The sequence below is a fragment of the Dipodomys merriami genome, unplaced genomic scaffold (genome assembly GCF_024711535.1).
Source record: "Dipodomys merriami isolate MVZ:Mamm:240054 unplaced genomic scaffold, mDipMer1.0.p SCAF_68, whole genome shotgun sequence".
In the NCBI taxonomy this organism is placed as follows: Eukaryota; Metazoa; Chordata; class Mammalia; order Rodentia; family Heteromyidae; genus Dipodomys; species Dipodomys merriami.
In genome coordinates this window covers 2225763-2237857 of record NW_027206268.1, presented here as the reverse complement: position 1 = coordinate 2237857, position 12095 = coordinate 2225763, and the positions used below count along the sequence as shown (strand labels likewise).

Here is a 12095-nt window from a genome sequence, read left to right as displayed (position 1 = left end):
CAGGGCCTCGTGCATGCAAGGTGGGCATTCTTCCACTGAACCACCTTCCCAGCTGACACATTATTTTCAAATCTGGGCTTTAGAGTCAGGCCGAGTGGAGTTCAGGGGTCCAGCTATGTGGCGTTTTGACAAGCTGCTGCTGCTTCCTCCTCCTCCTCCTCCTCCTCTTCCTCCTCCTCCTCCTCCTCTTCCTCCTCCTCCTCCTCTTGTTCTTCTCTTTTGTAAATCATGGGGCTTGAACTCAGGGCCTGGGCACTGTCCTTGAGCTTCTTTTACTCTAGGCCAGTGCTCTACCACTTGAGCCACAGCGCCACTTCCGGTTTTCTGGTGGCTCATTGAAGATAGAGTCTCACAGACTTTCCTGCCTTGGCTGCCTTTGAACCTTGATCCTCAGATCTCAGCCTCCTGAGTAGCTAGGATGACAGGCGTGAGCCACTGGTGCCACACATACACACATACAGCCCATTTATAGAGGTGGTGCCCAGAGCTCACTGCGCAAAGTACGTGTCTCCGTGGTAGCTACCCTTGCGTTCACTGTTCTCCATGGGATCAGTTTAAGCCCTAAGACCAACCAAAAAGAGAAAAGTCAGGGTAAAACTAAGCAGCTCTTCAGAGCTGACTAGGTGACTGGTGCCTGTCATCCCAGCCACTCAAGAGTCTGGGATGTGAGGATCGGGGGGTTCAAAGCCAAACTCATGAGACTCTTTCTCTCCAGTTAGCCACCAAAAAGCTGGAAGTGGAGCTGTGGCTCAAGTGGTAGAGTACCAGTCTTGAGCAAAAAAGACAAACAACAACAACAACAAAAATTGCTAAGAAATAGCTCCCAAGCCCTGAGTTCAATCTTCAGCACAAGAACACATGCATGTGTACACACACACACGCACACACACACACACACACACACACACACAGAGCTCCTTTAAGTTCAGGGGTCCTGCAGAGTTTGTCTTAGCTATCATCGGGTTTCTTGGGTATTGGGGGGCGTTTATTTCCCAGGCTGAGGTGGGTTCAGAGAGGTTGATCGCAAAAGATACCGGAATTGTAGCTGTTGTTGGCAGAATGAGGGTTTTTTGTTTTGTTTCGGTTTTTGGTTTTTCTCTGGAAAAACCAAACCAAACCAAACCAAAAAAAACCGTTACCTTCTTCTGTCTTTCCTCTGAACTCCTAGTCCTGGGGAGAAACCAACCCTTGGCTCCTTCCAGAGCTGAGAAGGAGGTCAGTGGGGGACCATCTGGGCCTTCCCCCTCCTCCCTCCCCTCCTCCCTCCACCCTTCCCCCTCCCAGCATCTCCAGGCTCTGCTGACATCTGACGGCTCCTACTGTTTACCTTGGCTCTGGTCCACACAGGGTTGGGACCCAGCCTCTCTCCCCTTCACCCCCCCCCCCCCGCCCCCACGCCCCAACTCTGTCCACCTAGCTGCCCTCCCTCCCTGGCAAGGAGCAGTTTAAGTATAAATCAGCTGTCAACACAAACACTGGCTCCCCCAGTGGAACTGGGTGGGGGGACTCAGGTTTGCAGCCATGGCCCGGGGTGCTCGAGCAGAGATGAGCTCTTTGAACCCCCAGTGAGTGCGTGGGGTGGGGTGCAGCCCCCCCCAACTCCTCCACACTCCTCATCCCGCTGCCTGCCCAGGCCAGGCTCATGGTCTCCTCCTCACCATCTTCCCACAGTTCCAGCCACTGTCTCTCCCCACTGCCCCATTCTGTGGAACCCCACTTTCCTCCTGGCTGCTTCTGGACACTGGGATCATCTCCCCGGCCCAGGCGGAGGTCCAAGCACCCGGGTTTGTGCCTGGTCCCAAGACACCTGTGTAAGAAGGAGGAAGGGAGGAGGAGGAGCTGGGAAGAAGGAGGAGTGGGAGGAGGAAGAGGAGTGAGAGGAGGAGGAGCAGGGGAAAGTGGAGGAGTGGAAGGAGTGGGAGGAGGAGTGAGAGGAAGAGGAGGAGGAGCAGGGAAAGTGGAGGAGTGGGAGGAGGAATGGGAGGAGGAAGAGGGATGGAAGGAGGAGGAGGAGGAAGAGGGATGGAAGGAGGAGGAGGAGGAAGAGGGATGGAAGGAGGAGAGGAGGAGGAGGAGGGGAGGGGGAGGGGAGCAGAAGGATGAGGAGCAGGGGAAGGTGGAGGAGGAGGGGAGGGGAGAAAGAGGAGGGGAGGAGGAGGAAGAGAAGGGGGGAGGAGGAGGAAGGGAGGGGGAGGAGCAGGAGGAGGGGAGGAGGAGGAGGAGGGAAGGAGAAGGAGAGGGGGGAGGAAGGGAAGGGGGAAGGAGGGAGGAAGGAGGGAGGGAGGAGGAGGAGGGGGAAGGAGGGAGGGAGGAGGGGAGGAGGAGGAGGAGGGAAGGAGAAGGAGAGGGGGGAGGAAGGGAAGGGGGAAGGAGGGAGTTAGGAGGGAGGGAGGACGGAAGGAGGGAGGAGGAGGAGGGGGAAGGAGGGAGGGAGGACGGAAGGAGGGAGGAGGAGGAGGGGGAAGGAGGGAGGGAGGAGGGGAGGAGGAGGAAGAGGAGGAGGAGGGGAGAAGGAGGGAGGGGGAAGGAGGGAGGGAGGAGGGAGGGGGAAGGAGGGAGGAGGAGGAGGAGGGAGGGAGGGAGGAGGGAGGGAGGGAGGAGGGGAGGAGGAGGAAGAGGAGGAGGAGGGGAGGAGGAGGGAGGGGGAAGGAGGGAGGAGGAGGAGGAGGGAGGGAGGGAGGAGGGAGGGGGAAGGAGGGAGGGGAGGAGGAGGAGCCGGCTCCCGCCGCTCTCATAAGCGCTGGCGGCTCTCCTCTCGGCTCAGTCCCGCACCGGTGCCGCCCGCCGCCCGCCGCGCCGGCATCTCCATCGCGACCCCCAGCCGACGCCGCGCCCGGGGGGACCCCCCCACCCCGCCCCCCCACCCCGTCCCCGTGGGGCCCGGCCCCCGCCGCCGGCTCCATGGGACTCGAACCCGCGCCCAGCGCGCGCCCGGCCCGCGGCCGCTGCCCCGCCGCGATCTTCGGCAACATCAAGGTGAGCGGGGCGGGGCGGGGGGGGGGGGGTCCCCACAGTCCCGGCGCCCGCGGGGTGAGCGCCGCCTCCGGGCCCGGACCCAGGCGGGCGGCCGCGCACCTGCTCCGCACAGGACCGCGGGAACCGGCCGGGCCTGGGGTGTCAGGGTTTGGGGTGTCCGGGATTTGGGAGTGTCCAGGGTTTGGGGGTGTCCAGGGCATGGAGGTGCCTGGAGTTTGGGATGTCTGGGACCTGGGAGCGTCAGAGCTTGGAGATGTCCAGAATTTGGGGGTGTCCAGGCATGGAGGTGCTGGAGTTTGGGGTGTCTAGGACCTGGGGTATGTGAACTTGGGCATGTCCAGGGTTTGGGGGTGTTCTGGGCATGGAGGTGTCTGGGATTTGGGGTGTCTGAGCTTGGGGATGTCCAGAGTTTGAGGATGTCTGGGCTTGGGGGTATCTAGGTCATGGACGTGTCTGGGGTTTGGGTGTCTGGGACCTGGAGTGTGCAAGCTTGAGGTGTCCAGGATTTGGGGTGTCCGGGACCTGTGGTGTCCAGGCATTGGGGGTGTCCGTGGTTTGGAGGTGTCCGGGCATGGGGGTGTCTGTGGTTTGGAGGTGTCCGGGCATGGGGATGTCTGAGCTTGGGGGTGTCCGGGACCTGGGGTGTCCAGGCATTGGGGGTGTCCGTGGTTTGGAGGTGTCCAGGCATGGGGGTGTCTGAGCTTGGGGGTGTCTGGGGCATGGGGTGTCAAGGCATTGGGGGTGTCCATGGGTTGGAGGTGTCCAGGGTTTGGAAGTGTCCAGGCTTGGGGTGTCTGGGACCTGGGGTATCCAGGCATTGGGGGTGTCTGAGCTTGCGGTGTCTGGGACCTGGGGTGTCCAAGCATTGGGGGTATCCATGGTTTGGAGGTGTTTGGGGCATAGGGGTGTCTGAGCTTGGGGTGTCTGGGACCTGGGGTGTCCAGGCATTGGGGTTGGCCGTGGTTTGGAGGTGTCCGGGGCATGGGGTTATCTGGGGCTTGAGGGTGTCTGGCCCACCCCCACCCCCCATGTCAAACCAGCCAGGAGACTGGGAGCCTGGAGGGGTCAGAACACGTGGCCGGGCCTCATAGTCCAGGTGGGTGGTGGAAGAGAGGGGGCGGTCCCTCCTCAGGCCTTAGGGAGTGTAGGACGCCCCCCCCCCAAGACTGAAATGCAGAGGTTCCCCTCCACACACACAACTCCAGAAGTTGGCTTCCAAGCCCCAGGCTCAGAGCCTCCAGGAAGCCACATATCCCTGAGTCTCTTTGTGCTCAAGGCTAGCGCTCTATCACTTGAGCCACAGCACCACTTCTGGCTTTTTCTGTGTCTGTGGTACTGAGGAGTCAAACCCAGGGCCTCATACATGCTTGGGGAGCATTCTACCACTGAACCACCTTCTCAGCCCTGGAAAGTTTTTTTTTTTTTTAAATTTTAAAAATGGGGCCCTGGCGACTTTTTTTTTTTTTTTTTTTTTGTCTGTCGTGGGGCTTGAACTCTGGGCCTGGGCGCTGTTCTCAGCTCTTCAGCTCAAGGCAAGGGCTCTACCGCTTGAGCCACAGCGCCACTTCCTGGTTTTCTGGTGGTTTGTTGGAAATAAGAGTTTCACGGACTTTGCTGCCCAGGTTGGCTTTGAACCACAATCCTCAGATCTCATCCTCCTGAGTAGCTAGGATGACAGGTGTGAGCCACCAGTGCCCAGGTGTTCTGGCCACTATTAAGAGAACATATGTCCCCTTCCCTACTCTCTCACAGGTCTGGGAGGACCTGGGATGGTTGAATCCAGGCTCAGATTTTTTTAGGGGGTGGGGAGGGCGGGGGACAGGGGATGATACTTCCTGAGAATGTTCAGCTGCCCCGTGGAGAAGTGGAAGATGATGCGGACCTCAGGAGGGTGGGGGTGGAGGGTCAGGGCATAGGTGCACAGTCAGATACCTGCAAAGCCTGCAGTGATCTTAGAAGCCAGGCCACAGAAGGGAGCCTGGCGGGGTCAAAGGTCTCTGCAGTTCAGAGGCTTTCCTCACCTACTTGGGGCAGGAGACAGGGTAGTGATGCTTCTTCATCCCATAGTTCCCACCCCCCAAAAAAAATTACAAAAGGGCTGTCAGATTCCTGATAATAAGAGACATGTAGACTTAGCCTCATCTGTGTATGGCAGCCGTTTCTTAAAAGAGCTGTAAAAAAATAAAATTTAAAAATAAGACATGCAGTGGCTTACAACTATCATCCTAACCTCTCAGGAAGCTGAGATCTGAGGATCGTGGTTTGAAGCCCAACCCCGGGAAGGAAAATCTTTTGAGATTCAGATCTCCAATGAATTACCCAAACCAAAAAACAAAAGCCAAAAGAGGAGCTGTGGTTCAAGTGGTAGAGCATTAAAAAAGCTTTGTTCAGGGATAGCATCCAGGCCCTGGCAAAAATAAAAAGAGAGGGCCTGGGAAGGTGGCTCAGTGGTAGAGTGCTTGCCTTGCATGCATGAGGCCCTGGGTTTGATTCCTCAGCATGACATAAGCAGAAAAAAAAAGCCAGAAGTGGCACCGTGGCTCAAGTGGTAGAGCGCTCGCCTTGCGCTGAAGAGCTGAGGGACAGCGCCCAGGCCCAGAGATCAAGCCCCACAACTGGCAAAAAAATAAAATAAAAATTAAAAGAGATAAACAGACAGACAGATAGAAGAAGATCACTTCTGACAGGCTTGACTAAGGCCTAGATCCAGGTCAGTTGACCTCTTAGACGAAGTTAAGTGTTCACATCAGTTCAAGACTTTGTCTTGACTCTTAAAAGAAGATTCTCTAAATCATCACCTCATTGGATTCACAATAATTCTAAAAAAAAAAAATCAGAGTTTGGAGGGACTTCAACTTAGCTTCAACTTACAGGCCTGACAGCAGGCTTTGGCACAGGCATTAGTTATCTGAGGCCAATCTGAAATCTGGAAGCCTATTTGTTAAAGTCACTTCCACCGGGGGCAGGGGGTGGGGCGGGGCGGTTAAGGACTGGGCTTGGCTTGAAAGAGTTTCTTCTCCTAAGATGAATTGGGTGCCTGCCCTACACTTTCCCCATGAGGAATGGGCGGCCTATGTCTTGGGACATGGCGGAGTAGATAGCCAACCCAGAGGATCCTCTGTGTGTGTGTGTGTGTGTGTGTGTGTGTGTGTGTTTCTAGACTCTTAGTTGTTGAGATAGACTAATCCAATGACTTTATAGACAATCCTGCATAGTCGATATGATTTGGGAGGAGATGAAAAGTCAAAGGATCCCCAATCCAAACCCCATCCCTGTGGCTCACCAACTGGGATGACACAGGAAATATCTCTCATCATTTCCTGGGTCTTCCCTGAAAAAGATCCCACTTCGTGCAGCTCGGTAAGAATTAGAGATGGTAGGGATGGGAAGGTGGCTCAGTGGTAGAGTGCTTGCCTGGCATGCATGAAGCCCTGGGTTCGACCCCAGCTCTGGCAAAAAAAAAAAAAAATTATAGATGGGATGAGATGTAAGGACATTAATTGTGTCAATTAACTGTTTTGTATTTAATTTTAAATTTGTTTTTTAAAAGCTGGGTGGTGGTGGCTCAATCCTAGCTCCCAGAAATTAAAAACAGGTTCCCTCCATAGCTAGGCGGGTGAGGATTGAGGGTAAGAAGGGAGTTTTTGTAGCAAACTCATCCTGGCAACTTCAAGATCTCTTTCTCCCCTAAAATGGAACCTTCTTTTTTTTTGGAGTCACATTTAGGTTCTTTTATAGCAGGACTGTTTGGCTGTTAACTAACGCCAGACTTCAGGCAATTATGCATTCCAACTCCAGCATACTTCAATCATGTATGTTCATTTGGGGTGGGGATGGGGGGTTGGGGAACCCAGTGAGGGGGGGCTGGGAAAGAGAAGGAAGGGAAAGCTAGACCATTCAAGCTGGTCCCAAGTATCTCTGGTATCCTGGAAGGATGAAAAAAAAAATGGATAGAAAAGACTGTCCTAGCCGGGCGCCCGTGGCTCATGCCTATCATCCTAGCTACTCAGGAGGCTGAGCTCTGAGGATCGAGGTTCAAAGCCAACCTGGGCAGGAAAGTCCATGATATTCCAATAAACCACTCAGATAATCAGAAGTGCCATTGGATCGTATGTATAGGCTTCTGTCATTACCACCCTACCACCTGAAGATAGAGAACTGGTCTACCACTAAAGAGACTCCGTGGTAGAGTGCTTGCCTTGCATGCATGAGGCCCTGGGTTCGATTCCTCAGCACCACATAAGCAGAAAAAAAAAGCCAGAAGTGGCGCTGTGGCTCAAGTGGTAGAGCGCTAGCCTTGAGCTGAAGAGCTGAGGGACAGCACCTAGGCCCAGAGTTCAGGCCCCATGACCTACCAAAAAAAAAAAAAAAAAAAAAGAGTCAGTTCCTTTTTGATGCTGAGGAATATTACCATGGTGAAGATGTACCATAGTTTGTTTAAACATTCACCTGCCTGAAGGACAGTTGAGTAGTTTCCAGTTTGGAACCATTATGAAGTAAATCTGCTACCGAGGCAAGAAAGATTAGAGAAAAATGATAAACAGAAAACAGTAGTCAGGAATTTAGAGATAAGCATCATGTCAAAAAAAAAAAAAAAGGTAGTCTGATTAGCCTATATGCTGGTGGCTCACGCCTGTCATCCTAGCTACTCAGGAGGCTGAGATCTAAGGACAATGGTTCAAAGCCAGCCTGGGCAGGAAAGTCTTTCCTCCTCCTCCTCCTCCTCCTCCTCCTCCTCCTCCTCCTCCTCCTCCTCCTCCTCTTCTTCTTCTTTTTTGTTGGTCATGAGGCTTGAACTCTGGGCCTGGGTGCTGTCTCTCAGCTCTTTAGCTCAAGGCGAGCACTCTACCACTTGAGCCCCAGTGCCACTTCTGAGGAAGTATTGAGGAATTGAACCCAGGGCCTCATGCACGCTAGACAAAAACTCTATCACTAAGCTACTTTCTCAGCCCTCTGTGAGATTATCTCCAATTACCACCAAAAAAAAAAAAATCTGGAAGTGGAGCTATGGCTCCACTATGCTAGTTTTAAGGAAAGAAACTTAGAGATAGAGCCCTGGTCCTGAATTCAAGCCCCAGGACTTGTAGATGTGTACACATGCACACACACACACATACACACACAGCATTTGATTAAAAGTATGCAGATGTTGCTTTCTTCGATAATTTTCTCTTTTTTGGGGGTGGGGGGTTGGTCCTGGGGCTTGAACTCAGGGCCTGGGTGCTGTCCCTCAGCTCTTCAGTGCAAGGCCAGCGCTCTACCACTTGAGCCAGAGCACCACTTCTGGATTTTTTCTGCTTATGTGGTGCTGAGGAATCGAACCCAGGGCCTCAGGCATGCAAGGCAAGCACTCTACCACTGAGCCACCTTCCCAGCCCCTGATAAATTTCATGCTCTTTCATTAAACTGCAACCTTTGGGGGGCAGGGGAAGAAGAAGAAGAGAAACTCTTTTCCTCTGACCTTGTCTGCTTACTCAAATAATTCTAGAATGCTCTGGGAACTGAGCAAGAGTATCTGAAAGGAAAAAAAAAAGGTGTCCTGGGGGGAATTCTTGGGAACATAACTCTCCTTTGGGCATTTTGTGGGGGGGAGGCAAAGGAAAATAGGATACTTACATCACGAATGGGCACCTGTCTTGAAAGGAGCATTGGCAGAACCCATCCTTGGTTGAAAGAGGTGCCCAGGACATCTGTGCCATAAACACTTGAATTTCATAAGTGGACTTCCTTGGAAATCTCCAGGATCAATTGACAAAGCAGCCAGATGACAAGGATGGCAGAATGTACCAGGCGTCAGATCAAAGGGAAACACTCAACCCTGAGGTGAACTTGAGCCAAAATGCAACCTACATCTTCACTGTAAATACCTGTGATGTTAGAACACTTGTTGTGACTGTTATCAGATGTGCCTGCACCATCTATTTGTGGGCATTATCTTTCCATCTTTGCTTTGCTTTACTAATAGGCTTTCTTGGTAACTGACTCAATGTATCCTCAAATAATAATAACAACAACAATAATAATAATATTTCTCCTCCTCCTTCTTCCTCTTCTTCCTTTTCTTTCTTTTTTTCTTCCTCTTCTTTCTTTTTCCTCCTCCTCCTCCTCCTTCTTTCCCTCCTTCTCCTCTTCCGCCTCCTTCTCTTCTTCTTCTCTTTCTCCTCAGTCATGGGGTTTGAACTCTGGGCCTGGGAGCTGTCTCTGAGCTCTTCAGCTCAAGGCAAGAGCTCTACCTTTTGAGCCACAGCACCACTTCTGGTTAGTTCTGATGGTTCACTGGAGATAAGAGTCTCACCGACATTCTTGCCCAGGCTGGCTTTGAACCTCGATCCTCAGATCTCAGCCTCCTGAGTAGCTAGGATGACAAGCATGAGCCACCAGCACCTGGTTAAATTCTTCTTTTTTAAAATCAGCATTATAAACTTGTTTCTTTCTTTTTTTTTTTTTTTGGGTCCGGTTGTGGGCCTGAACTCTGGGCCTGGGCACTGTCCCTCAACTCTTCAGCTCAAGGCTAGAGCTCTACCACTTGAGTCACAGTGCCATTTCTGGCTTTTTTCTTTTTTGCTTATGTGGTGCTGAGGAATTGAACCCAGGGCCTCAAGCATGCAAGGCAAGCGCTCTACCACTGAGCCACCTTCCCAGCCCTAAACTTGTTTCTTAAGGGCCCCCCTCACCAATTTTTTTTTTGTGTGTGTGTGTACGGGTCCTGGAGCTTAAACTCAGTGCCTGGGTACTGTCCCTGAGCCTTTCCACTGAAGGCTAATTAATGATCTACCACTTGAGCCACAGCTCCACTCCTGGCTTTTTATTTTATTTTATTTTTAACTTTGTTATTGTTGTCATAAAGGTGATATACAGAGGGTTTACGGTGACATAAACCAGGTAATGAGTACATTTCTTTTTTTGGACAATGTCACCCCTTCCCTCGCTCTCTCCCAGTTTTCCCCCTCCCATCCCCACCCACAAGGTGTAAAGTTCATTTTCCACGTAGTGTCCGGTGAGTACCACGGCTGCATTTGTTCACCCGTGGTCCCTCGATTTTTGTACCTTCCCTTACCACGTCTGACTTTTTTGCTGATTATTGGGAGATAAGAGTCTCATAGACTTAACCTGATTGGGCTGGCTTCAAACCACCATCCTCAGGATCTCAGCCTCCCAAGTAGCCAGGAGTACAGGTGTGAGCCTCTGATGCCTGGCTTGTACTGGTTATTTTTGAGACAGAGCCTTGCTTCCTGCCCAAGCATGCACCTCAATCCTTTTAAGTTTTTTTTCTCTTCTTTGCTATAGCTGGGATAACAGGCATGTAGCATCACGCCTAGCTTTTTCTATTGAGATGGGAATCTCATAGATTTTTTTTTTTCTGCTCTGGTTGGCTGGGAACTGCAATCTCCGTGTACCAAGGAACTAGGATTACAGGTGTGAGCCACCGGCATCTGGCTCGCCTCCTTCTGAAGAATAAATAGAGAAAAACAGAACAAACTATGCTGTGTAGCTGGGCATTGCATGCAGTGTGTTGAGGAGGGGGTAATGTAGCCACCTTATCTTTCCCCCAACTCCTGTGATCCTAGATCATGCAGGCATCCTCTCCGGTCTCACTCTAAGGAGCTTTGTCACCGCTTATGTGGGTGCCAGGCTTCCTGGCAGCTGCAGAAAAGAAGCCCAGGGATCCCAAAACCAGTAGAGAGCTGCCCAGGGTAGAGACATACACTCCCCCAGGCTCTGAAAGCTTGCAAGACCCTCATACGCTCCCAGGCATGGGGCTGGGAAGGTGGCTCAGTGGTGTAGAATGCTTGCCTCTCATGCATGAGGCCCTGGGTTCAATTTCTCAGCACCACGTAAATAGAAAAAGCCAGAAGTGGCGCTGTGGCTCAAGTGGTAGAGCGCTCGCCTTGAACTGAAGAGCTGAGGGACAGTGCCCAGACCCAGTGTTCCAGCCCTATAACTGACTCCCCACCCCCCCAAAAAATGGTTGCAGGTGAGAGAACAGAATTGTCTGGAAGAATGTTTTCCAGCTGTCATATATCCAGTGTGATTGACATCTGTTATTGCATTTGAGTCTCATAATACACCCCGCCCCCCATGCCCACCACCACCACCAGAGGATGGAGAGGCAGAATCAGATAGCAATCCTCAAAGGCTTGAAAAAGTCAGGAATGTAGAAGGCTCTCTTTTCTGGGAAAGATGGGGCAGTGGATCTGTCTAGGAAAGCCCCTCTCTCTTGCTCTTCTGGTACCTGCTTTTAGGGGGCCCGGCTCAGAGCTTAGGAATCCAGCCTCCTTGGGGTTGGCTAAACTTCTTAGAGAGAGCAGTGTATCTATCTGATTGGCTCCTTGCCCAGGAAGGAAGAGAGCTGACCACCAGTTGAGGAAGCTAGAACGGATGCCGGGGCAGAATCTACGAAGGGCTGATGATGGTGGTGATGGTAGGGGGAGGGGGGATCTGGTCTTGTGCAGGGAGATTTACACACCTGGGAAGATGGGGAGAATGTTCATGAGCGGGTTGCTCGCTCACTGTCAGCAAGTCAGTCCCTCTATAAGTTAAAACAAACAAAAAACAGATCACCATGTGGTCTGTACCCTTAAGTTGCACACCTTCTGGGGGTGAGCTGAGCACATGGGGGGGGAACTGAACCCACAGACAAGGCAGGCACAGGTGGCTGAGAAAGGCCTCTAGCCAAGGCCTTGATCATGAAAGTGATTGGCCAGAAGCGATTGGCATTCAACTCCTAGGAGATTACCAGGGAGCTTCTGATGTAGGAGATCTAATCTGATGGGAGGAATTGGCGGGGAGGGAGAGAAACATTCTAGATTGGCCAGTAAAGGTTTCCCAGACCTTCCTCCTGTGGACTGAGAAGAAGCCAAGGGATGTGATCTGAGACATTCGTAATTCAGGAGCCAGGAGAGGGGGAGAGGGTAGAGGCCAGGCCGGGGCCTTCCTGACTGGGGTAAGGGCAGCCACCACAGACTGGAATTCTGAGAATCTGCAGGCTTGGCTGTGCTAGGCTGAGTTCTCTATCAACCACACCCCCCAGGTAGTTTGGGAAAGACTCTTAACAACCTAGGTCAGCTGCGTTCGTACTAATGATACTTAACAGCTTCAAGTTAAATTCTGAAGGAATT

General features: G+C 52.3%; 1 protein-coding gene across 1 annotated transcript in view; it reads left to right on the top strand.

Annotated features, from left to right (window-relative positions):
• The first annotated feature begins 1757 nt into the window (after positions 1 to 1757).
• The window catches only part of Slco2a1 (solute carrier organic anion transporter family member 2A1), a 53195-nt gene continuing 42857 nt past the window's right edge, over positions 1758 to 12095 (top strand). Inside the window, exons 1-2 of the mRNA XM_070005442.1 lie at positions 1758 to 1811; positions 2765 to 2976. Of these exons, the coding sequence (XP_069861543.1) occupies positions 2902 to 2976 (75 nt within the window). The 5' untranslated portion in view covers positions 1758 to 1811; positions 2765 to 2901. The remainder of the gene's footprint in view (positions 1812 to 2764; positions 2977 to 12095) is intronic.